Source organism: Convolutriloba macropyga, chromosome 12 (assembly GCF_964194025.1).
Source record: "Convolutriloba macropyga chromosome 12, txConMacr16.3, whole genome shotgun sequence".
NCBI lineage: Eukaryota > Metazoa > Xenacoelomorpha > Acoela > Convolutidae > Convolutriloba > Convolutriloba macropyga.
In genome coordinates, this window is record NC_134479.1 from 30,407,401 (window position 1) to 30,434,882 (window position 27,482).

Below are 27,482 nucleotides of genomic sequence, written 5' to 3' on the forward strand. Positions count from 1 at the left end.
TTTAGCAAGGAATGCTGTGAATTTTGCGTTGAATTTTTGTAAGAACGGCGGTGAAAGGCGGTGAAATGTATTTTTTTGCCGCATTCACCGCATTCACCGCATTTCTTACAAAAATTCACCCAAAAACCTCGACCTGGGTTGTGAAACGTTTTTTCTCTGTTAGAAGTATCTGAAATATTTCAACTTTTCTCAAATATATTTTAACTTAGTGTTATCGTTCTTTAAGAAAAAAATTTTGCGTTACTATTTGTTGACGGTTTTTTCTGAATAAAAAGACAACTTCAATCCAAACCTTATTTTAACCTTTGTTGACGGAAATGCAAAATTTCTTTGGACGGTACAAAACGAAACTGAGATAATCTTTTTTATTGAAAAATTACATCAGCACTCTCCGAATTTTCATTAATTTCATCCTCTTTGTGCTTTTGGATTTATGAAAGATCCAATTCTTAAAGCATGTATGCTTAGTTTGACTCAAACTATTTTAAGTAGAAAAGTTAAACATTATTTAAGCTCCTGAACTTAATAAAAAACAATAGTGACAAAAGGGTTTGCCCCTTTTATCTATTTTGCTGTGATTGTCTGAGGGTAAGCATAACAATTTTTTTGTCAAAATGAGCTCACTGTTGCTTTACTTTTCATGAGTTGTACCTGAGGTCATGTGTAGACCAACATTTCAAAGAACTCTAAAAAAGAAAAACATGAAAAACCGCAAAACTCTAGGCCTGGGAGCGTCAAAAAAATTTTTTTTCATCTCAGTTTCATGCGGTTCTATGCTCTTCGGCACATTTAATGTCTATAAGATTAGTGAAACCCAAATTGCAAGCTAAAGCTCTGTTTATCCGATTCAAATGCTGAAGGTCGTCGGAAAAAGATCAGACGTGACGTACAAAAAATCGCAGAAAAAGTCTTTAAAAACAAAACAAAACTGAAAATATTAAGTTCAAAAATCGTACCAACTTCCAAACAACAATAAACGAAGATTTAAAATTGATAACAGATAGAAGACCAAATGAGACAGAAAAAAACTTCTAATGATTCAAAAGTTAATTGTTTTTTATGCTTTAAATATTGATATCTATTTGAGTTTTAAAAAAGGAATTTCCTGAAAGTAGAAAATCAAAAAAATTCAAAGAAGTTAATTAAGCCATGAAGTAAAAACATTGGCCCAAGAAAAATTTTAGGAAAAACGTTTGGAACAAAATATCAAAATGTTCTATGCCTAAATATTACTTAAAGTTACCTGTTATCAATGCTACTCAAAACTTGGTGAAATTCATTGGTTTTAAGGTTCTTTTAAACGGATAGTGAGTGATTGAGTTAGTGGCTGATTGAGCCAGTGAGTGAGTGACTGACTGAGTGAGTGCGTGAGTGAGTGAGTGAGTGAGTGAGTGATAGAGTAAGTGAGTGATTGAGTTAGTGAGTGAGTGAGTGAGTGAGTGAGTGAGTGAGTGAGTGAGTGAGTGAATCAGTGTGTGAGTGAGTGAGTGAGTGATTGAGTGAGTGAGTGAGTGAGTGAGTGAGTGAATGAGTGAGTGAGTGAGTGAGTGAGTGAGTGAGTGAGTGAGTGAGTGATTGAGTGAGTGAGTGAGTGAGTGAGTGAGTGAGTGAGTGAGTGAGTGAGTGAGTGAGTGAGTGAGTGAGTGAGTGAGTGAGTGAGTGATTGAGTGAGTGAGCGAGTGAGCGAGTTTGTGAGTGAGTGAATGATTGAATGAGTGAGTGAGTGAATGAGTGTGTGAGTGAGTGAGTGAATGAGTGAGTGAGTGAGTGAGTGAGTGAGTGAGTGAGTGAGTGAGTTTGTGAGTGAGTGAGTGAGTGAGTTGGTGAGTGAGTGAGTGAGAGGGGGTTGTTCGTTTTTAAACTTTATTTCTCCTTTTGGATTTGAGTTCAATATTTTGTGAGCTCTGAACTGGTACCAGAGTTGTCTTTCTGTAATGATCAGAAAAACATTCAATTTCTGCCTGAGAAACAATGCGGCCTATTTCAAAGTTCCACCCGTGGAGTGTTGGAAAAAATTACCTGAGTCTGAGAATATGGCCTCTATCTGAAGGCAGATTGTTGGTGGTTGTGAATGCAAAAGATTCTTATATTCAGGATTGGAGGCCGATTTGAGTGCAGATAACCGATCAAGCCACCATTCGTATTCATGTAAATCGAGATCTTTTGCTTTCAGCCAATCACTGCTCATTGGTTCATTCGCCCTTAGAAGATTCAAATTGTTGATAAAATTGGCTTTATCGCCCTTCAGATATGATTTCAAATAATTCAAGTTCACGGTCGTTTTGCGCGCAATAATTCCCACTTCGTACTGCGCCCTTGAAACTGCGTCATTAACAGCAAAATTGTGCTGCCTTTGGTAGAAATCAACATCAATTATTAGCAGAACAGATTGAAACTCGATTCCAGAAATCTGTATCAGATAAAAGATGTTCGAAGTAAAGACGACTATCTCACATGCATTCCAAGTTTTCTTCATTTTATCGGAGTCAAGACTCAATGCATCGGCTAGCTCATCAGAAATGATAACAATTAGTCTGTCACTCAAATGGTCGTCCAGAAAAAGTTTGTTATTGACTAGATAGTCATAATCTATTGTTTCCAACAGTTTAAGTTCTACTTCTAGTTGCGCCGATGTAAAACATCCATCGCTTTTTACCGATGATGAAAATGGATTCGAAATGAACTGTTGCTCAATAAAATTATTTGTTATATTGCTGATATGTCTCGCATTTCGAAAATTGATGTCTAAGCTTATCTTTTGAAAAGTGTTTTTCACAAAACTGCTGCACAGCGGTGTTGTAGTTGGGTTTGTTTGGCCGATTTCAACAAGTGCAATCCAACAAACCAGGAAATCGCAAAAAAAATTGCAGCTCTCATCATCTATGGAAGTATAGGAAACTTCATCTATCACCAAAACCTTTTCACGCGATTCAATAGCCGAAGAATCAATGTCCTTTATTTTTTGAATTGCCAGTTGTCAATCAGTTTTCAGCTGTTTTTACAAATTTTGACATTTTACCACATGAGATTAAACTCATCAAAAAAATTGGAGTCAAAACTTATTTGCATCCTCAGAAAAATTTGATTATTAAAAACAAAAATATACATGAAAAAAGCTCATTTCAAGTACGATCGCAATAATTTTTGAAATTAGCTTGAATTATACTTCTCTTACTCCACAGGGCCCCTACCAAAAAACAAATTGAGAAAGTTCAATCAAACTTAAATAATCACGACCCAATTGAATACAAGGGAAGAACAAATAAAGCAAAGTTTGTATTAAAAATTTTGTCAATTTCGAAGGAAGAGTTTGGTGTTGACGATTGTTGGCGTTCAAGATTAAATTAGACAAGGCGGCTCGCAAATGTGCGATCGCACATAAGGTTCCAACCCCGCACATCCACAATTTTGGCATAATTGTCTACCAAATGAGGAACAGATGGAAAAACACAAAAAATTTAAGTATTTTTCAAAAAAAAACTGGTGTATGAACGAAAAGATAGCCTCCAAAGCAAATAATTCAGTGGAGTAAAAAATGACGCATTAGATTGATGAGATATGCCGATATTAAGAAAGCGAGCAAAGACGAACGGCAAAATCAAAGAACAACAACAAACATTAATTATATCAAAAAAATTTATGTCCATTTTAAAAAACAAAACTTAATAACAAAGTCAAAATAGCGTCAGATAAATCCGAAAACAAACAAAATAAATTGTAATTCACCGGAAAAAAATGGTTATTCACCAGTTCATAATAAAGCTTGGTAACAAGTGGACAAAAAAGAACAGAAACTTTAAAGTTAGAAAACTGACTGAATTTAAAAAAAAACAATTAATTTCAAAGTAATGAAAACCATTAGGAATCGACTAAAATATCCCATAGGTTTACAATTACCAATGCTTCTATAAAAAGGAATTAAGAACTCTTGGTATTCAATTTTTATGCAGTTACAAAAAGAACAACAAACAGACAACAAACTAAAAATCAATTAAAACTTGCCAGAAAATGTTTTTAAAAAATTATTTCCAAAGACATAAAAGCCATTAATTACAAAATGAATAATTTGACTAGGTTCGTCCATTCTTCCAAAGGAATCCCTTGAGACCTGCAATTATCCAGAATATGTCTTACGTCTACAAAAAGAACGTCAAATATGAGCTAATTAGAAAACCAATAGGACCTATCACTAGTGCGCTTTGATTCAAATGTTCTGTTATTTAATTAATATGAAAAAGATAGATTTTTTTAAAAAAGACCGACTTGCGACAATCCGAATTATTTTTGAATTGTAACGGTCCAAGATTGTTGCACAACTAGTTCTGCTAATGCTGATTGTCCATTAGGAATATTTAATTTTTGGAATGTCATTGATATATATATTTTGTTAGTTAAAAAATCAAAAATAAATTCTGCGTTTTCGATAATCAACGAATAAAGTTAGCAAAAAACGGCAAAGTTTTATTTACAGAGCACTCTCAACGGAAGTTGAGGTGGAATTAGCCCCCTTTTCAGTCTACAAAGATTGTGTTAGTGGTGTTTGGGTGTGGAATTCCTACAAATTTAATCAGAGTGGAGTAAAGAAACTTATTTCGTGCTGTTTTTGATGAAAAAGTCTGAATTTTGTGACAAAAAAAACGTCTCCCTGTCTAAGACGAAAATCAAAAAAATCTTTTTAATTCCATATTCTACGCTGGACAAGCTTTCTAATGATACCAGTCTCAACTCTCTACGATGAACATATCGATCGGACAAAATTGACTGAACAAAAAAAACCATTTGAGTATTTAGTTCCTCCCCCGTCAAGAGGGGTCGGAACAAAAAACTGTTAAAATGTGTCTTTTTAAGTTGATCACATTTAAATATTTACTTAATGCGTTATTTTATGCCCCCCCCCGTTTAACTTTCGTTCATTGCAGGTTATTCCCATTTATATAATTATTCAGTATGAGAAGTTGCCTTCCACAATGAAATTTCTAATTTTCCATGTTTTACATCGGTTGTTTGGATAATCAATTCCTTTTGGAAAAAGTTATATTACAAGTGTGAGATCATTTAATTTGACGAAGTAATTCAAATTGATATTTCAAAACTTCATGCAGTAGAATGTTTATTTGAAGTCAACTGCTGCTAACGAAGAGCAGTATTACTTTATATAGCCTATTTAAATTTGAGTAGAAACCTGTTAAGATCAGATTTTTGTGTAAATATATTCTGGAACTTCTTTGATGCATAACATTACTATATTCGATGAGAGCTTACTCTTAACAGTAGTAGAGAACCGCTGCTTGAATTGTTCAACAGATTCTGATTCGTTTTTGTCTTTTCCTGGGTCCAGCAGTAGCTAAGCAATTTAAACAGAGAAAAACAAAAATTAAATGTAGTTAGTCAAAATTTATCCAAGTTTTGAAATTTCAAGCCATTCCCGCAGGTTATGTAGGCCTCCAATTTTGTTCAAAAGCACCGTAATTTATAGTTAACAGTGATAGATAGGATTTGGCTCTGACAAAAAAAATGTATCTCTTCTTTTTTCAAGAAGTAACAATTTTAATTGACGACGGGGTCCGATTAGAAGGTTTTTTAAACAACTGTTATTGATCAGTCGCTATACTGAATATAGGTGGCTTCGAGCCCTCTGAACTAAAAATTAAAAAGTGAAATGACAATGCATTGATTGGTTTAGGGTCATTTATTCTCATTTACTCTTATGTAATTTTAAACATCATCAAGTAAAAGTCAATTTAATCTAATTTAATTACAGAATATTGTTGTTTTTTTTATTCGCCAATAAGCCTATTTTAGATCAGTAATAATTGCAGGCCCAATAACTCCAGTTTTTATATTTTGTACTACCCAGGATGATGTGCATGTCACAATTTAGCCCTGATTGGACTGACTGCGGACGTGCGGTTAACCTAGACCACCGATTCGGGCATCACTATATACGGTCTGGACAGTTTGATTAGGACCCCATCCAGTGTCTGCACGTTCTGAGAGCACACTACTTAAAGTCTGGGCAGTCTGATCATAGGGTGGTCGAGGATCTGGATCTTCTGAACAGAGCTTTTCCCAGTGCCTGTACAGTCTGATCAGAAACTTTTACAGATTCTGCGAGTTTGCTCAGAACTTTAACAAAAAAACCACCTATCCCCCAAAAAATGATGGAAAAGTTAACCTAAAAGGGGACTGCTATTGATCAGTCAATAATTTTGGTGCCCGGAAACAATTTTTCTTCCCAAGCTAGCAAAAATTTCCCTGGTTTTCTTTTCATATCTTTTTTTAGTTAACCAAGATTGTTTAACACAGTTACTCGAAAAATAAAAACATGTCATCGAAACTGGCACTCAATTCTAATCTGAAGATTACATGAAGCAGATTGCAGAAATCAAGCAGGAAGGGGATGAGTTGAACACCAGACTGTAATTATTTCCTGACGATGGCAATTGGAAAGCTGCATGAATGATACTCAGTGAGTGAGCAAAGATTGTTTCGGAAAAAAATCTAAAGGCAAAAAGTACTAAAATCTCGCCGGAGAATTAAAGACAAGCCCGCGAAAACGTTTACTTGAGTAAGAAAAGAGATTTCGAAAAGCTAATATTCCAATTTCGAGCTTGGTATGGATGGCTAAAAATCTCGAAAAAAGGCATAGACACTTGGAACCGTCAGTAAACTTCTTACAGTACTCAAAAAAATGATAAGCAGAAAACTGCTAAACTGGAATATTATTAAACCTGAAATTTGCCCTGGTTAACAAAAGGCGCGTGTGACAAGAGTAAAAGGGAGATCGTGAAGATAGAAGAAATAATGGGCAACTATAACGAACTTCTATTAGAAAACTTTAGTGTGCACCCAATAAATGTAAACACCAAAAGTCCTTAACAACATTGCTTAAAATTGCTCGTTTTACAAAATAGTCAAGCATCGTGTGTGTGGCAAATCAATGAAAGTACGTAACCGCAGCTGCAGCATTTCAAAAAGCCCCTCAGTATTATTTCATGACGAATGGGGAACAAGAAACCAACAGAGTGCAAAAACAGCCACAGCAAAAACTCATGTCACTGCTCCCAAATCGCAGAGCGAAACTGTTGAGCATTTGGTTGAATCTCAAATTCCTCAAGCAACAGTAATTGGTTCAAGATAAAACACAAAAGAGATCTCACCAGTGGATGCAGAAAATAGTGCGTATAAAAGAGTCAAGAAACTGAAGATGAAAACTGGTGTCAACTTATGCCAGAAAACAAAGGTAAAACGACAAATAAGAATTCGGATTTCTGAAAAAAGCCTATTCTCCAATCAAACGAGCAAAGCTTTGACAACAACAGCGAAGTGAGAGATGATGATTGGTACAAGAAACAGCTAAAATCAGGAAGTACAATGAGATAGAATTTGAACAGAGAAAACTCGAAATTTCTTGGGCTTGAAAAAAAAAGAGAATTAGAGCTAAAGCAAATCGAACTAGCAGAAGAAGCCAAACTGAAACAGCTGATATTAAAACAAAGCTTAAGGAGATTCAACACTTTCAGTAAGATAGTTTGGCCAAATTTTATCAAACTTTGCTAACCATTGGCTTTTTCTTTTCATGAAAAAAGAGAGCGTTTTGATCATTGCTCAGTCCAAATACACGATGCCGAAACTGTAAGTGAAGAAAATGATTCCTATGAAGCCAAACGGAGATCAAATACACTCAATAAAACTGCAGAAGACATCACCAAAAATGACAACAGGAACCAAAACTGGATCTCAAATCATTTCTGAAACTGCCCGCCCAGAGATAACACAACCAAACAAAACTTTTATGTCAATAAAACTGCAGAAGACATCACCAAAAATGACAACAGGAACCAAAACTGGATCTCAAATCATTTCTGAAACTGCCCGCCCAGAGATAACACAACCAAACAAAACTTTTATGTCAAACAGCGTTCAAAAGCTCAGGAAGGCAAGGATCAAAACAAGTTCCACACCACAAGTTGTTTATGCACCAAAACAGCTTGAAATAAGGATTCGAGGAATTAAGCTAATAAAACTGGAATTGACTTCAGTTTCTGCAGGTCCATAAGAACGGCCAGATTGGTGTAGTTTATTCCTTTCAACAGTCGAACGATCAATTGTCGACAAAAGTGGAATGATGATTCATCCAAAAACAAACGATGGCGAAATAGCGAAAATATTGATAGCTGCAAATGCGCTATTCAGGGTAAATGTACGACATGACTTGCAGGATGCTGGAACGCAATTTCGACAACCACCGACAATTGTGAACGCTCAATTGAACCAGATATTTTTACATCCTTATTTTAATCCCCATGGTTTACCAGTGATCATGAAGTGACTAGTTGCTACAACCACTAGTAGCTAGTTGTGTGAAACGGCAACGTACCGGTGTCATGGTGATTTGTATTCAAAACAGAATCAGTCCTCATTAGTGCAACTGGAAAAGTGGTATCAGAGAAGCCGTCAAAATAGGACTTTCTTATAGCCAATGCTTGTACGCTTAACTCAGAAAGGAAATATTTCAGTTACTGGCTAAGCAATAACAGGTACTGAATATCGCCATTTGCAGTTAAAGGCAAACTAAAGCTAAAGTTTGGGCATCAAAACTGAGTGCCAACAATGCAAGCTGGACAACAAAACGTTGTATGAAAGAAGGAAGTCATAATGTTTGGAAATGTTTTAAATTGAAGCATTGACAGTAGCAGAGCGTTACAAAACCGTCAAAAGTCTTATGTTATGTTTTTGCTAATTCGATTGTGTTCATTTCAACAACAGACCATGCGCAGAAAGATACTCCTAAAGACGCAAAAGTGTTTTTCACTTTGATGTTTGAAAAGAAATTACAGTAAGAACGGAACACCCTCTAGTTGAAGTCGAGACTAATTCTGTCTCTTCGAATGATAGTGCCTCGTCTCAGCTTGATCAGATACAGGTTGTATTCAGTCCTAAAAAAGAGAGCCAGCAGGTGACTGCTGTTCAAACCAAGGGAATTAATGTCAGGTATATTGCTGAACAGACTGCATTCAAGTATAGGGATTTTTTTGGCTATGGCAAATCAATAGCAAGCAAATAGAACAAAAAAAATCAGCTCCAACAAATATCATTCTCCCTCTAGGAAAAAGAAACAAGCGCCGACTCATACAAATATGAAAATTAGAAACTCTAGCATTGATTTCAACTCTTTGAAAAAGAAGTTTCCTCATCTTTGTCCAATACCCAACCAAAGAGTTCAGTTTTCGGCCGTGAAAATGATAATTGATCATTGCATCTCCTTTTTGACGAGGTCTACTGACTTTAAAAGTCAGCAACAAATCAAGTCCTGGGCAATCAGAACAGCCTTAGGTTGGTGCGCAGTTTGACCAATTCTCAGGAAAAAGTGAAAAAAATATCGGATATGAAAGCTTACGCTTCACATTGCAAAATATCAGGTCGCTCAAAGGTCAACAAAGCTATCAAAACGTCTCAAAGACCAAAAATATTTGACTGCGAATTTTGCGAAATGGGTATGTTATGGAACGTCAACCAAAGACTTTTGTCAATTAAAATTTGTTTCAGCAATGGTTGAGTTAAAGTTTTTATAAGAGAACATGAATCAAATCCATATGGAGCTTCAATCAGAAGATGACGAAAATAATTGACTTTGAACCACTGAACTTATCAACTTGGGATTGAATTAGAATGTGCTGAGCGATTTGGTGGAAATACTTCGAGTACCACAAAATATAGTACGAGGCGGCTTATCAGAAAGCGTTGTACTGTCTCATGTTTTCGGATGCGCAATCCGAATGAGTAAACTTCTCAAGACGGTGTAGAAGCAAACAGGACAAGAGTGGATCACACCTTTGTCAGATGAAAAAGTTTTAATCATTGATGCAGGGCAGAAACGGTGAAAAAAGTCAAACAGTTTTTCAATTGTTTAAGTTATGAGTTCAATCTGTCCTCTGTCACCTCTCGGGATGCAAAGTTCATGGTTGCCGATCACATATTTTAGAATGACGCCAAAATCTTCCTGTCTTTTTTCATCGGAAAAAGTAATGTTGCTCCGATGAGCAACTACCCAATGCTAGTCTTGAGCTTCAAGCAGTGCACTTGCGGTAACCTTTCATTACTGAAATCGATTCTGAGATTTCTCCCTTTAGAGAGACTCAGTAACAGCGCCTACTTGGTTGTAGGAATCAAATAACAAGCAGAGCTATAATGGCAAATCTTGCGGCCAAAGCAATGGAACTGTCCACATTAGATCATTGGACAATTCTGAACGGAAAGTTGAACACTGCTGATATTTGCATGTGGCATGACAGTTAGTGGACTAAACAACCCGGAAGTGTTGAATGCGCCTGCTTGGTTGAAGTAAAACAGAAACACTTGTAAAATTGAAACAGAAGGAGCATCTGTAACTGCGTAACCCAATCACAACAGTAAGAAATTACTCGACTTCTCACGATACAGCAGATTTAATCAGTTAGTAAAAATATTTTATGAACAGTTACTGTTTCGCAAATTAACAAGTTGACTAAAGCTGAACGAGTCAAGTTGACAGAAAATGACTTCTGCAACTGATTCAGCTAAAAGTTTTTCAATCGGAGCAAATACTTATTCGACCCATCTGTCCATTTGAGGATACGGGTGTAAATTAAAATGATTAGAGTAATTTGTCGGAGCCTAAAAAGATGAGTATGTTTGTTCACCTGTTTTTCTACTAGAGCAATACACTTAGAGGCTGCTCATTCGTTCGATACTGAATTGGGCTTGGCGGCAATTAATTGACATTTTAGCAAGACGCGGCAAGCCGAATACTTTGATTGGTGACAATAGCAGTCTTTTTGTGGGGTCAGATAACGAAATAAAGATTCAATTGTAGTTGGGGATTACATCAAAAATCAATGAGAAATTGGCTCACAAACAATAGCATGGAAATTCAATCAATTTCGGTGGTGTATGGGATCATTTGGTCAAATAATGCAGGCAAAATTTGATTACAATTTTCGAAGGCAGATCGCTAACATACAAAACTTTGGACACGAAAACTTGCGTGAACCGGTATTGAACGCTCATCCTATAAGTCCATTGAGAGATTATCCAAAATGACTCGGAAGATTTACTATCACTCATTATCTCTTGGGTCGACCAAAAATATTGATTCAATTCTCAACATCAACCGAATAATACGCTGGTTTGCTCAAAAGCATTTGAAAAGAACAAAAATAAAAAGATAAGATTTGGCAAAGCTGGACAACAGAGTCAATTGGATCAAAAGCGATCATCAGACGCTTTCTATTTTTAGCTATGTGGATGGCGGAGGATGATAAAGAAAAGGTATATACCAAAATGCAGGAGCAGAAAAAACCGGTAAGAATGACGTTGTGAGATTAGTTACTGTAATAACTGCAGAAAGTAAGCATAGCCACTAAGGCGTACAAGTAAAAAGTAGAAAAACGAAGGGATTGCAAATTTCAAGCTTAATTACGTTTATTCTTTTAGTTGATCGTCTTTTTTTTTGTTTCTACCGTTGAACCTTTGTTAGCTGCAGTTTATTGACATTCAAATCATCTAACAGTATAAGTGTTTCTATACACTGAAGTTTTGTAATTCTCCGAACTATACACTGGTCTTTTGAATGATCAAATTTTTATGGAAGAATTTCTTTACTTGTCTGGAATCACTTAGGTTCTTGAAAAATTTTAAGTTGATGTTTGAAAATGTTATGCCGTAAAATATTTAATGGAGCTGCACTGATAACAACAAGAGCAGTGTTTTTTTATATTGCCAATCTACAATTATGTCGTTGCCATAGAGTTTTTGGCTGCTAGTTTTTTTATAACTGGTAATTTATTGATGTTTATCTTATGATATTTGATGAGAACTTTGTCTAAACATTAGCACAGAATGGTTTCGTGAATTTTTTAAAAGATTCTTCATCGGTTATGTCAATTTAATAGCCCAGCAATAGCTCAGAGATTTAAGCAAAAAAAAATTTGAAGATAACCAGTGAAAATTTTCTCAAATTTAGAAATTTCCATTGGTCAAATTAAGATTAAAAAAAAGATTGAGATCAATTTATTTTTCTGAAGTTCCAAGAGCCGACAGTTTTTGATCAGTCAGTATACGGGTCATAGATGTTTTGAAATCTGTAGCAATACAGCAGACTTAATCAGTAGGAAATTATATTTGATGAACAGTTACGGTTTTGCAAACTAAAGCAGTTGACTCTAGCTGAACAAATCAAGCTCACAAAAAATGACTTTTGCAACTGATTCAGCTAGAAGTTTTTCAATCGGAATAAATAGGTATTCGACCCATCTGTCCATTTGAGAATACGGGTTTAAATTAAAATGAATAGCGTACTTTGTCGGAGCCTAAAATTGTAAGTATGTTTGTTCACCTGCTTTTCTACTAGAGCAATACATTTAGAGGTTGCTCAATCGTTCCATATTGAATTGGGCTTGGCGGCAATTAATTGACATTTAGCAAGAGGCGGCAAGCCAAAAAGTTTGATTGGTTACAATGGCAGTCTTTTTGTCGAGACAGCTGAAGAAATAAATGATCAATTATCGTTGGGGATTAAATTAGATATCAATGAGAAATTGGCTCACAAACAACAGCATGGAAATTCAATCCATTTCTGTGGAGTATGGGACCATTTGGTCAAAAGCTGCAGGCAAAATAAGATTGCAATTCTTGAAGGCAGATCGTTAACATACACAATCGTTGACACGACAACTTGAGTAGCGGAACAGAAATTGAACGCTCATGCTGTATGTCTTATGAGTGATGATCCAAAACATGGAAGGTTTTACTATGACTCATTGTCTCTTGAGTTGACTAAACATATTGATTCCCTTCTCAACGTCTGTGATAACCCTGACTGTAGAGATACAATTCGTGTCACAAATCCACTTAGAATTAGATGAATTGATTCGAGATGCGAATCCAAATTTTACTGAGTTGTGGGATTACCACTTTTAGATTTACTTAGCAATCGTGCTGCAACTGCAGACAAAATTAGTGAGAGTGGAATTCCTCCTCAAATCCAATAGGATCTCGATTAGTGCAAAACAGAGGAGATTGAATGCAACTGAATTCAGTAATAAGATTCTAGAGAATGAATAAATACTCAAAAGTGGGGGATGTGAACAATCTGAAATATTGACTTTTTAGTCGGCGGTAAATTACTTGTAGGTGAACTATGACTTATAGCCTGACAAGGGAAAACATAAAATAATTAAGTACAAATTAATAAACATGAACTTAATATGGTACAAGGGTATCACATATCTTTGGCTCGAGCAAAATTTTAAACTGTAACAGTGTAAAATTTATGATAATATTAACATATGTACTGGTTATTATAAATAATAAGAATTGTGAGCAACAACAGATAAGTGACGAAGGAACAGTGGAAAGGAGGTTCAAATGCAGGAGGAAACGAAATCAATGCAATCTTTCAACATTTACGGTAAAATATATGCATGCAATATAAATTAAGGCACAATCGTGATGCAAATCCTGCAAAATTAATAACGCAGAAAATATGGTTACATGAACAACATCAATTTTAACTAAAGTATATTTAACACGAACACAGTTATTTAGCAAACACAAACACGAAATGAATGGGAAAGTGATACGAATCCATATTTAAATGAACAATTACAGAACTGAAATTTGAACAATTTAACAATTTTAGTCTAAAAGTTTTAACTCAAATTTGGTTTTCTGCGTCAAAGACGCTCATACTAATTTCTCGTGCATAGTCCTCATATTCGTAGCTCTCAGGAGACCGTGTTCCCACTGGAGGAGGTGCAGGAGGGCTCACTACTCGCAGCTCGTAATATGTATCAGGAACAGGGGGCTGTGCTGCTTCTTCCTGAATGATAGTCTCTATAACGGGATTCGTTGATTTTTGTTTCTTAGAAGCAGGAGCGGCTGAATCATCACTTATTGAGCACACCGAACTCTCAAATCCAAAGTAATCGGGAGCGCGACGAGTACGTTTATTTCGAGAGGTTGAGGGGGGAAGCAACAGATGATGTCACTGAGGAGGCAGCAACAGACGAGGCATTGGATGTGTTCAAAGTTGCAGACGTATTTCGAGAACGCTTTCCTCCTGCTTGGGGCTTTCGAGGTTTTCGAGACGCCATTGACTTAGAGATGTTGCTATTCGCCGAGGAGACTCCCGATGCTGCATCAGATTGGGTTGGTCGATGGCGGATTTTATTCTCTCCGCGGAATTTCTTCTTTAATTCTTTTGTGTGTTGAGAAATCTTCTGCTCCGTAGTTTTCTCATATGGAAGAGGTCGTCGTTTGGCGTATTCCCATAGATCTGTACTTCGTTCGGCGCGGGTGCCGAATTTGGCAATATCACTGTTTCTGACACAGACTTCGGGTACTCCTGGTTCCTTAATAACCGTAGTGGTATCAGATGTGCGGACAACTGTACTACCCGGGGCCAGGGTTTCCCATAGTCCGCGAAGGTCCCGTTTGGAGCGCTTTGTTGCTTTTCGTGCCAGTTTAAGATCCAGTGACTGCTCTGTCCGTGGAATAGGATTGTTCAGTTTGGGATGCATGATGAAACGGGAGATAGATTTATTGTGATCCCATTATAGCGGCGTCCCGCGTCTACCTGTGCTTTTTGCATCGCCTCTTCGATCAAAATATCGCTTCGATCCCCCGTCACCCATCCATTTTCGTCCAAGTAATCTTCAACAGGGACGGTATCGGCATCTAAATAGTGGTGAAGAATGTTTTCATATGATAGATTAGATGATTTGGGTAGTGTACTTATATTACTTAGTGGTGTGTTTGGCTTTCTTCCAAAATGTGCTTGGAAAGGTGTTACGTTTGTTGTCTTTTGTTTACATATACGTAATTGATATATTATTGACTTTATTGCTTCTTTAATTGTGAACGTTTTATTTCTATTGTCTAATTTCATGCAGCTTAAGCGTCTTTTAATAGTTTGCATCAAACGCTCCACTAATCCTATAGCTCTATGATCGTTGTATTTCTTTATTAGGCTCTGTACATGGTAGCAAAGCTTTCCATTTAGACGCCGGAATAACAGGCTTAAGATTCTTACCAATATCGGTACAAGGCTTGCACTGAGCCGCTTTTTTCAATATTTCTCGGTGCATATACGGCCAGAACGCGTATTGCCCGAGCGTTATCAAGGCCCAACTTCCCGGATGTGTCAAGTGGAGGCTTTCCAAGACAGCGTCCTGAATGGAGTGCGGAATTGCTACTCGTTCGTCCACGCAAACACAGCCCGAGCGGACATGTAGGTCTCTCCAGTAGGAGAACAGGTAAGGATTCACTTCCTTACATCTTTGAGGATCATTTTGAAGAATGCAGTCACGTACTTCCTTCAGGACTGCATCCTTGCTGGTGAGAACCGCCAAGAAGCCCTTCGTGAAGAGTTGCGTGAGATTGTTCTCGAAGACCTCTTCTTTTGACAGGTCCAAGTTTGAGGAAGTTTGGCCTTCATTAGACAATCTGGTGGTATTCACTGCGGATTTAGGGGTAGACTGAAACGTGACCAGGCTGTGTGTAGGGGGAGTTTGCGGGTTAGATGCTGAGCTGCTCATCGTGTGATTGTGGATTGAATGGATATGAGATGTGTTTGATTGAGTATTGAGATGTGTTTGGATTTGAATTGGCGTTGTACTAGTAGTAGAAGTAGACTGGATTTGTGCTGCGTTTGCAGAGTTTTCGAGAAGCAACTGAGTTGTATTACGATTAATGGCAGAAAGCAATTTGGAATAGTTTGTTGAGCGAGGACGCGAGGCACGTGTGGAATGTGTGTGAGTGACGCTGTTAAAGTGCTGTGATTGACAGGTTTATGGTGTGGCATTTACATAAAGTGCAGCAATAGCGTCGCAAAAGCGGGTAATTGTTGCTACTGCAAATTCCTCGTCATATTTGTTTGTAACTTTTGCATCTTGATTTGGTTGGCGAGAAATATAATCTACCAGCCCCATTTTTGCACCAGGTATATGTTCGATATTAAAATCAAAAGGTAAAAGACGATCGATCCAGCGTGTTAATCTACTATTATAAAATTTTTTAGACCTATGTTCTTTCATAATTGAAATTAATGCTCGATGATCAGTGATAATTGTGAATGAATTGCCGAATAAATAAAATTTAAAATATTCTACAGACCACACTACACCTAACAATTCTAGTTCATTAATGCTGTAGCGTTCCTCATTAGAGTTGAGGAAACGAGACCCAAATGCAACTGTATGCCAGCTCGTAGGCGAACGTTGTTCTAATGCTGCTCCTAAACCCGCTCTTGAAGCATCGCATTTGATCCGCGTTTCAAGTGAGGATTATAATGTGTATTTTCTGTGGCGTTTGCTACTTTATCTTTAATTGCTTGAAAGTGTGTGTCATTTTCAGTGTTCCAAATGAATTTTGTGCTCTATTATAATAATGGACGAAGGGGATGGCACAATTGAGACAAATTAGGGATGAATTTTCCAAGATAATGAACAGAACCTAAGAAAGATCAAAGTTGTTTTAAGTTTTTAGGTGCTGATAGGGAAGCGATTGCCGCTGTTTTTGACTCAAATGGAGCTGTTCCTGATTGACTAAACTTATGTCCCAGCCATTCAATTTTTGTTTTTGCAAAATGACGTTTAGGTAAGTTTATCCGTAAATTATCCTCATCTAATTTCCTTAAACATTTATAGACGAGTTTTAAGTTTGTCTTCTTTAGAACCACGACTAACTACTATAATGTCATGCAGAAAACAATAAGTATTTTGAAGTCGAACTAAAGTATAATCCATCACTTTTTGGAAAGCTGATGGCATATCAGTTAAACCGTAAAAACCAGTAATAAAGCGGTATGTCCCAGTTCTCTCACCGCCAATAATATTAAAGTTACAGTGTTGAGCCGTTTCCGGATCTAATTTAAGTTGACTGTATGCGTACTTCAAATCCAATATTGAATAATATGCTGTTTCTTGTGATACGGATGTATTCAAATTCTGTTGAATAGTGTCAATCAAATTGTCAATATTTGGCATTTGATATTTGTTTTTATGAATAATGTGAATTCAAAATTTTGGAATCTAAAGCTAATTTAACTGTTTTATCTCTTTTAACTGTAAATACTATCAGTGAAATAAAATTTTTGTCTGAGCAACTGTTTAATTTTATGATGTGTTTTTCGTCAAGTAACCTTTTAAGTTCTATATTAACTAGTGGTTGTAAGTTAATTGGGACTCGTCGTCCCTTTTGATGTGTAGGTGTAAATTCATTATGAAATATTGACTTTACTGATTGTTTTAAAGATTTACCGACACGGGTGATGAGATCTGGAAAATCAAAAGAGATCTGCCTCTTGATTGGACATTGATTTTGATCAATATTTGCAACTTGTTTCAATTGAATAACAGAAAAGCCTAGCTTTGGAAAGAGATCTCGTCCAATGATGGGTCGGTGACCGTCTTCCACTACAGTTAGATCAACGCCCGTGGCTATCCAGTCATTACACTTTATTGATGTATTGATTACACCAACAATCTTGATTATATCATTAGAAAAAGTTTTCAGATCATGTATTTCGGGTGACTATACCCAATAACTATCGTTGCATTCGGACACCACTGTGTCCGCCAGACTTTTGTTCACAATAGTGCATACGCTTCCCGAATCCACCGATGCATTCGTGCTTGTATTTCCAACACAAATGACTAAATTTAAGGGTTCTACCTCACGAGTGTCGGTTATGATGGAAATTGCAGCTACACAGTTATCGTTGTAATCATCGTAATCGGAGTCGTAATTGGCATCGTAGATGCTCTTCTGCTGTAGAAGTCTGCTGATATTGTTAACTTGTTCCGCCACCGTTGCCGAAGTACCTACTGTAGCCGCCTCAGAAACCGAGTCATCTACATAATTTACTCTAGGTTTTGGTTTATTGGATTGTTTGGATTTGCGGCAAACTTTTGCAAAGTGGTTAGCAATTCCACACTTTTTACAAGTTTTTCCGCGGGCAGGACAGTTTTATCTATGAGAAGGAGTCCAGCCATAGCCACAATTTGGGTATATCGTAGGTTTGGCGAACTGGTTTGTCGGTGCTTGGGATCTATTCCACGATCCCTGAACATTATTTATCGATTGACTTGAAATTTCATTTGTAGTGGTGGGAGTTGGAGTTCCAGAAATTTTTAATTGGTTTTGTATTCCCATTTCAATGTTCATCGCAACCTCAACAGCTTTTTTAGCCGTCCGTGTTTCTTTGAGTAGCTCCCTTTGGATCTCGCCATCTTGCATATTAGCTATGAAGGCATCCCGAATGATCGACTCCTCGTGACTTCCTAGATCGCAGTTTAGAGACAACTCTCGAAGACACCCGTAGAACTTTTCCACAGGTTCTCCTTTCATTTGTTTTCTAGTGAGAAATGTGTATCGATCAAATGTGATATTTCTTTGCTTAGTGAACACCCTATCAAGGCATTCCCAAAGAACTTTTTTTGTTACTCTATCGATCTGAATACTCGGTTCTTGAGAACCAAATATTCGTCTCCCTTCCATTCCCAAGCTGAGGTATGTTAGAGAGACTGCTTTGCTATCACAATATTTCCAAGGTTTTTCTCCACACAGTATGCCAACAAGTTCTATTTTCGACATCGATTGAGCCACGAATTTTTGAGCTGTTCATTTTTGGTACGTCGATCTCGTTCACTTTGAGCTGTGCTATTTTCGACATCATCCTCGTAAATAGGTTTTGGGGGTAGGGTGACTTTGTCAGGAGGGTCTTCAAGGAGAATGTCAATTGAAATGCCTTCTTTAGCCTTGATAGCCAATTTTAGCATGATCTGCCATCTATCCCATCGCAATGGAGGTTCAAGTGTTGGTTTTTCCCAAAAGGGCTCGATTCCCAAGAGTGCACGTACTTTAGTTGCTGACTGCGCCATGTGATATCCCTGACTGTAGAGATACAATTCGTGTCACAAATCCACTTAGAATTAGATGAATGGATTCGAGATGCGAATCCAAGTTTTACTGAGTTGTGGGATTACCACTTTTATATTTACTTAGCAATCGTGCTGCGACTGCAGACAAAATTAGTGAGAGTGGAATTCCTCCTCAAATCCGATAGGATCTCGATTAGTGCAAAACAGAAGAGATTGAATGCAACTGAATTCAGTAATAAGATTCTAGAGAATGAATAAATACTTAGTCGGCGGTAAATTAAATGTAGGTGAACTATGACTTATAGCCTGACAAGAGCAAACATAAAATAATTTAGTAAAAATTAATAAACATGAACTTAATATGGTACAACCGTATCACAACGTCAACCGAATATAACGCTGGTTTTCTCAAAAGCTTTTGAATAGCACAGAACTAAAATTATAAGATTTGGCAACGCTGGACAACAGAATTTTTATCTCAAATCCCAATTCGAAGCAACTGGGTGAAAAGCAAGCAACAGAAACTTCTTATATTTTAGCTAGTGTGGATGGCGGGGTGTGGTACAAAAAAGATAATTACCAAATTACAGTTGCAGAAAACAAACCGGTAAGAATGGCGTTGTAACTCTAGCAACTGCAGAAAACCGAGACGGTCATGAAGGACGACCATCTTTACTTGTTTGGAATCTCTTGGGTTCTTGAAAAATTTTTAGTTGACGTTTGAAAATGTTATGCCGTAAAATATTTAATGGAGCTGCACTGATAACAACAAGAGCAGTGTTTTTTTATATTGCCAATCTACACTTATGTCGTTGCCATAGAGTTTTTGGCTGCTAGTTTTTTTTGTAACGGGAAGTTTATTGATGTTTATCTTATGATATTTGATGAGAACTTTGTCTAAACATTAGCACAGAATGGTTTCGTGAATTTTTAAAAATATTCTTCATCGGTTATGTCAGTTTAATAGCCCAGCAATAGCTCACAGATTTAAGCAGAAAAAAATTTGAAGATAAGCAGTGAAAATTTTCTCAAATTTAGAAATCTCCAGCGGTCAAAGCCAGATATCAATTCATTTTTAAAATCTAGTGAACCGACAGGTCTGGTTCGAAGGGTCGATAGTTTTTGATCATTCATTATACGCATCATAGTTGGTTTGAAGCCTCTGAACTAAAAGTTTGTGAACTAAACTGACATTCATTGCATTGATTGGTTTATCGTCAGTTCTTCGCATTTAAGGTTACGTAAATTTAGACCTCACCATTTTAAAAAAATTATGCTTATTTATTGACAAAAGATTAGCCAATTACCCTGTTTTAGGTATTTAAATTTTACAGGCCTAATTTGTTCAGTTTTTTAAAATTTGGTATTACCCAGGCGTAGGTGCGCGACCCATGCCAGCCCTCATCACACCGACTTGGGTCGTGCCCGAGGATTAAACCAAAACTACTCCACAGAGTCTGTCAGCACAATCTACGGCCTGGATAGACTGAACAAGACTCTGTCCGGAGTCTGCAAGTTCTGATAGCACACTACTTAAGGTCTGGACCCGCCCGGAGTGTGGATAGTCTAACCATAGCGATGTCTAGGGTATGCATAGTTGAGTGGTATGGTCTGGATAGTCTGAATTTCCAGAATTCAGAGTTGTACGGTCCGAACAAAAACCTTAACAGAGTTGGGAAAACCTGCTCAGAACCGAGAGGTCCAACCAAACAAAAGAGTCAGTCCCCTTAAAAAAATCAGTGCGCGACTTAAGTCAGTCTGGTATCCCCTGTGTGCGACTCAAATCTGACTAATCAGAACCGAGTTTGGTCTGGATGGTCTGTTCACAGCTGACTGATTTGGGCCGGGCACCTCGTCCTAGGTAGCTTTGCGGTGATAAGTCTGCTGCTCACATGACACGCGACTAGTAAAAACACCTTATTGTAAAAGAAAGTTTCGTTTAATCCATCTTGTTTACATCGCAGTTACTCGGAAAACTCCTGTATCAACCATTTTTTGTTCCATCTACTTAATTGTGTCAAATGGTACATTATTTTGTGTCAGAAATGTTGTCACAAAGTCCTCGCCACTGAAAGAAGAAAGCTATCTCCCTAAGAGTTGCGAGTAGTGATCAGACTTGTAAAAAAGTTGGCTCTAGTCTGCAAAAGGTTTTGAACTAAAAATGATTTCAAACCCTATGCGTTGATATCAAAATAGCTGTCCAAGATCTAAAAAATAACTAAGAAAAATTTTGCCAGAAATGGCATGACTCTGATAAAATTCTTTTACTGGTTAACCTAACTAATTGAGGGACGTGAGTAACAGAGATAACAAAGGGGGTCGAAGTGAGGGATTTATTTTGCGATGACAAAAGATGCTTCTGTTGGCTAACCAATATTATGGAACAAAAAGTTTTGTCCTAATTTGAGAAATAGGTTTCAAAATTTTGATCAAATTACTTTGAGTCATGACTTTTTTCCAGAAAGATTTAACCTTACAAGTTTTTTCTATATATAGGCTCCTACTACTTCATCAAAAAAAATCTCCCTTATTACCCATTCATGTAGTTCAGATTGAAACAGGTTCTATTTTTAAAAAGATTTTTTCCCAAAAACATTTAACCTTCAATTGAATACTTGCAGTATCAACTGACAGTTTTTGGTATAATAAACAGATTTCTGGAAGTGGTGAGCCAAATGTGCACGAATAAAATGTCGGACATTTTTTCCAGCATAAATGCAAAGACAATACATGTTGTTTTGTAAATAGTCCTTGTTTTTTTGTTTCTGAATTGAACTATGCATTTTAAAACAAACCCCAACCATATATGTTTTGTTTGAGAAATGCGAATGATAATTTGTCTCTTAACCGGACTCCAACTGAACTCTTGGAAAAAAAATTGTTATTGCTAACGTGTTCACTGGAAACGTATGGAAAACTGACTGGTACAGTTGCATCCAAAGCAGAGGAAGCAAAGGGAAACCCCAGGCCGTGAACTTCCAATTTATTTTTCAACTCCTCACTGCATTTTTTGTCTACACAACTCTCGATAGTTCCTCCGAACAATCTTCTGGAGCGACCATACAAGAAGTAAACTTTTTTGACGTCTGGGTTCAACGCCATCTGTTCGCATTTAGAAAGAAGAAGAGATGTTTTTCCAGTGCCTGGCTGGCCTGTTATTATCAAGTGAGTGTTCGTTTGATCACTTAGCAATCGGTGCTGCTGGGGACTGAGAACAAAACGGTTTGCAGCTGCTGGATCGCAGTTGATTTTTTGAGTCCAATTTGTAAATGAGGTCATGTATTTTTCATCAAGATTTATCAAAGATTTTGATTTTTTTGGGATAATGTTTAAACCACTAATGGCAAACAAAGCAGACGCATATTGCAAAAATTTATTTGCGCAGGTGGTATCATGCATCTGGAGGAGACTGTCGAAAGTGGGTTTGCAATCCCTGATTCCAAAATTCTCATCAATCTCAACAAATCGAACTTGACAGACATTGTTCTCGTCTTCTGTAGACAATAAGAACTTCAAATACTTCACAACTTGCTGTTTATTGTTCTCCAGTAGAGCACGAAAGCGATTCGGTAATGCTGTTCTCTTATCCTTGGCCTTTTGTTTGCATTGAAGCTTTTGTGCCATTTCTTTGATCTCGTTTTCAAATACAGCAAAAGCCACGTTGGGGAGGTACACAATACACTGGAATGTTTCTAACGCTTCGAGCAGGAATTGATTCGTTTCATCGTTATTAGTTTTTGAGTAAATCTGCCACATTGAATACAATATCAGAAAAATTTGTGGAATCGTTCTTGTTATGCATTGTTCAATTTTGTTAATAATTGTTTTGGTTGGTTTCTGACAAACCTCTGGCAAGCTGGCTTCAATTGCCGCTATACGCTGTCCTCCCAGATATAGCCAGTCAATTTCAAATTCGTGAGTTTTGATTTCATTTGGTTCCAAGATGGTCTGTAAATGTCGCTGGCTGAACCCACGCAAAAAAACCCCTGAACGCCGTTTAACCGTCGATAAAAGTTTTATGAGCTGTTCAACTTCACCTTCATAAATATGACAACGGCTGTCTTGTTTTTCATATAGCTTGCTATCAGAAAATTCGTTAATGTCAGGAATGAATTCAATTTTGCTGCTTCGGTTTGGGAAAAAAATGTCATATAATTTGCAAACCGCCGCAACATTTTGCAAGTTAGTTGCTTCACTGTTTACAAATTTCTGGCCGTCACTCAAAATTTGATACTGTTCTTCTTGTTGAAAATTTTCTGCATAAAACTGACATATTTCAAAAACTAGCCTATTCGATTGTGTTTCTTGCACTTTGGTCGAATCTAACAGTTTGCTTCCGAAATTCCATGAATTGAAAAACAACTGAGAGCAGTTTATTTCCATACCTTTTCGTTCGCCTGAAATGCGTTCTTCTATGGTGTCTAAGTATCCTTGTACCTCGTTTCTCACCATTTTTCCTAGCACGCTAATTAGAATTTCAACATGAATTGTTTCAGAAGGATAAACTGTTATTTGATTCACAACGGTGGACAAAATCTGGTCAATACATTCCAGCTGGTTTTGTAATGACTTCGTGATTGAATCAACAAAATTAGTCGAAAAGTTGCGTAGAATTTTTATAATGAAAATTTTGTTTGCTTTAGTAGACGGAATATAAATACAGCCTTGTGATTCGCCATCAGAAAAAAGATTACTGAACTGTTCTGGTTGTCGGCGTATTACTAAGCCCTTCAGGTTCTGAGACATCAGCGTTCGAATTAATTCACTGTGGCTTAATATTGTTTTCACCATCGGACTAAATCGTTCCGAAAGGAGCCTCGGTGGCGACGGAAGGACTACCAAGTTTGCCGTCAATTCATCTTCCAAAGCACTTACCATTTTCTGCAGTTCGTAAATAATTTGAAAATTAGGCAAATTAAAACTAACAAATTGTGGAATCAAACAGGACTCGATTAAATTGAAGCTCGTTTGTACAGAATCAAAATTTAATAAACACGTGTCTCAACGCTTGCAAGTATAACTGTGCAATATAAATTTGAGTTTATAAACAGACTAATTTATTGTTCAAGCTTGCGAAAAAATAACGTGCAGAAATAAAATTTTACTTTCTCTTTGTTTTGGAAACTCTTTTTTTAGAAACGCATAAAAGATAAAACAGAGTTTCAATTACAGTCTGTCTATTCTTTTGAATGGTTTTGTTTTTCGAAAGAAAATGAGCGTATAACGGTCTGACCGTTCAATTTTAGCTTTACTCTACCTTGTGGTGAATTGAAAAGCAAATGGTTTAAAAAAGCAACATTAGTTTAGATCGGATTCGTGGCACTGGATGAAGTAACATACGTCTCAAGCACTTCAAGAAAGCTTCTATCTTATCTAGGAAAATGGTGGTTCTCCTTTTCTTTGAAATTTGTTTTACAATAACCAGTCTACTTAGCAATTTTTAAATCTGTAAAGTGTCAATTCAAAACTTTATAAACATAACAAAAGTTTGGTTAATGTTTAACATTTAACAATCACTTCAAACTTTAAGAAAAGTTTGGTCCCGAAAATACTTGTAAAATCAATTTCTAAAACCTTGCACTTGTCTACCTATTTGAACACGTTCATGCAGTTTGATCATTTCTCTAGTTATCTGCTCTTTAAACTTTATTTGCATATCTTTTTCGGATTTCTATTGGTAAGTTTTTTCTTTCTCTCAAGAAATTTCTGGTTATTGATTAGTCGCTCCATGTAGATTGACACATATTTTTCGGAAAAAAATTAGACAGCTCTGGATTTTTCTCTCATCTCACATTTTCCCACAAAACATCTTTTGGATATTTGACTGCTTTTCTTGTAAAGCTTAATTAAATCAAAAAAATTTTTAAAGAATTTTTTTTAATGAAAAGCTCTGCGGGCAGAATTGTTATCATTTAATAGAAGATCCCTTGCGCTGTCAAACTTTTCACGCATATGGCAAGCCTCAATACCCCAAATTTATTTGTCTGTTTATTCTCTGAACTCATGAGGCTGGCAGAGATTGGACAAAACTTGCTCTAAAGCTAAAATGCGACAAGACAAATGATTTACAAAGAACAATTCGGGCTTTTAACGGTATTAGAAACCTCACTAAGTAGATTCATCTGATAGCAGTTGCCATTTTTATCTACATTTTGTTTAGTTCAAAGTCAAATTGGAATTTATTGTCAATCATTAAGCACAAACATTTAACTTTTCACGCATATCGCAAGCCTCAATACCCCAAATTTATTTGTCTGTTTATTCTCTGAACTCATGAGGCTGGCAGAGATTGGACAAAACTTGCTCTAAAGCTAAAATGCGACAAGACAAATGATTTACAAAGAACAATTCGGGCTTTTAACGGTATTAGAAACCTCACTAAGTAGATTCATCTGATAGCAGTTGCCATTTTTATCTACATTTTGTTTAGTTCAAAGTCAAATTGGAATTTATTGTCAATCATTAAGCACAAACATTTAACTTTTCACGCATATCGCAAGCCTCAATACCCCAAATTTATTTGTCTGTTTATTCTCTGAACTCATGAGGCTGGCAGAGATTGGACAAAACTTGCTCTAAAGCTAAAATGCGACAAGACAAATGATTTACAAAGAACAATTCGGGCTTTAAACGGTATTAGAAACCTCGCTAAGTAGGATTCATCTGATAGCAGTTGCTATTTTTCTCAAAATTTTGTTTAGTTCCAAGTCAAATTTCAATTTATTGTCAATCATTAAGCACAAATAACAACAATTGACCTTCTGTTTTACGATACTTCCATTATAATGAAATTCATTGGAAGGCGGTTGATCTTTTTTATTAGTAAAATATAGCAGGTCTTTATAGGAAGGCCTTGATTTCTGTCTGAGTAAAACATTTTACATGTATCTTCTGCGAATTGTAAAACCTCCTCGCTTTTTATTTTTTCCGAAAAATCGTTAATATACAGTAAAAAAAATTAGGGGCCCGAGAACTGGTCCTTGAACGACGCAGTGGTTAATTAAATTCCAATCTGAGAAAACGATTCCGTTTTCAACACTTTTTTTCTGTTGGATGGATATGATTTTAGCACAGTCTTAGGCAATTTTTTCGCGAAATTATGTTGAAAATTTCTTCATTAAACTTTTCCCGCTTCTTTATGAAACTCACCTGCAAATCTAGAAGGAGGCTAGATAGCAAGCTATCATTCCTCAAATTATACCGGAAGCCAAGCGTTAATAAGTAAAAGTTTGATTTTTTTGAGACGCTCTGAGAATTTTTTATGCTACAGCTGCTTTTCGTGAAAACTATTCAGCTATATGTTATCAAATTAGGCCCATCTTTTACTCAGTGTAGCTTGATAAAGGGTTTAACAATTCACAGGCAAAGTTATAAACCTTTGACCTGTTTGTTCCAGGATTTGAAAAAATAGGCTACAAAGACAAGCTTAAACTTTAGATTCAGATGGCTAATCTGTTGAAGAGTTATCTTGGGTGGGCGTGGTGATGTGCTGTCGTTATTGAGTCAGTTTTAGGATTGATACTATATCCAATTTTTGTTTCTAATACTAAATTGCTTAGAAGTTTATATTAAATTCAAAAGAGATTTTGATCAATTCATCACAGATATGGACGGTAGGGAGCGAATCACACGCTCACTTTTATAGCGAAGTATTCCCTCTTTTAATTATTGATCCCAGGAAGGCAGTTGGATAAATTCTCTGGTGCACGGATTAATCTTTGAAACTCGAAAAATTAATAAAAAGCTGAAAAATAGAAGTAATCAATAATTACTTCTCGGGCGCCGAAAAGTCTTTATTTCAACTTCTAAAAACCACATGCAATTTATGTTGTTGTAGGTACTGTTAATCAATATCGGGACGCCTACAAGAAGGAACTCTTATTTGCAGTCTTGATTTTAGTCGAGGTGATCCAGGCTTAGGGTGACGAAAGTTCACTTGTAGAAGCGAAAAGTGTTAATACTAAAGGAATTTCAGTCTAAGCGTGCTATAATTTTTTGCGTATAGAATGTAGTTGTAATTAACGCGTATCTTCTCTGTATAGTCAGCATGTATATGTCGGATTAAACGGATTAATTATCCGTTTTTTTCTAGCAGCATTAATACTACAGCTCAACCTCATTTATGGTAGAAAAAAAAATAATAAAAACACTGCCTTGTATTAAATTTTGATCAGCAACCATGTGGTTCAGGCAGTTTTAGCAACGTTATTTCAGCCATGTTTAGTAGTATGTACTGAATTGCGAAGATTTTTGGATAAGCCTGAAAATTTGTTTTAGATTTGATAAGAGAGTCAATAAAAGTTTTTCGTAAAGTAACGTTGTGTGGAAGCAGTACCAGAAATGGGGCAATACCGAATGGAAAGAAAAGCAGTTATAAACTTTGTTTTCTTATTCTTCTGGGATAGGTATTCCAATATTTGTAAAGACAAAAAAGAATTCCCAATGTTTTTGGGATGCATAAGTACACAAACAATCGGTAATTCAATTACATAGATTTATAAAGTAAGTTTTATGCCTGATTTGGCTTCATACCCGGGGGGATGACCACCGTAAATGATT

General features: G+C 36.5%; 1 protein-coding gene across 1 annotated transcript in view; it reads right to left on the bottom strand.

Moving 5' to 3' along the window:
• The window catches only part of LOC142350457 (uncharacterized), an 86,125-nt gene extending 62,168 nt beyond the window's left edge, over positions 1 to 23,957 (bottom strand). The window contains exons 1-2 of the mRNA XM_075402305.1: positions 21,846 to 23,957; positions 2,020 to 2,953 (exon numbers count right to left, since the gene is read on the bottom strand). Of these exons, the coding sequence (XP_075258420.1) occupies positions 2,020 to 2,953; positions 21,846 to 23,801 (2,890 nt within the window). The 5' untranslated portion in view covers positions 23,802 to 23,957. The remainder of the gene's footprint in view (positions 1 to 2,019; positions 2,954 to 21,845) is intronic.
• Between the last annotated feature and the right edge of the window lie 3,525 nt (positions 23,958 to 27,482).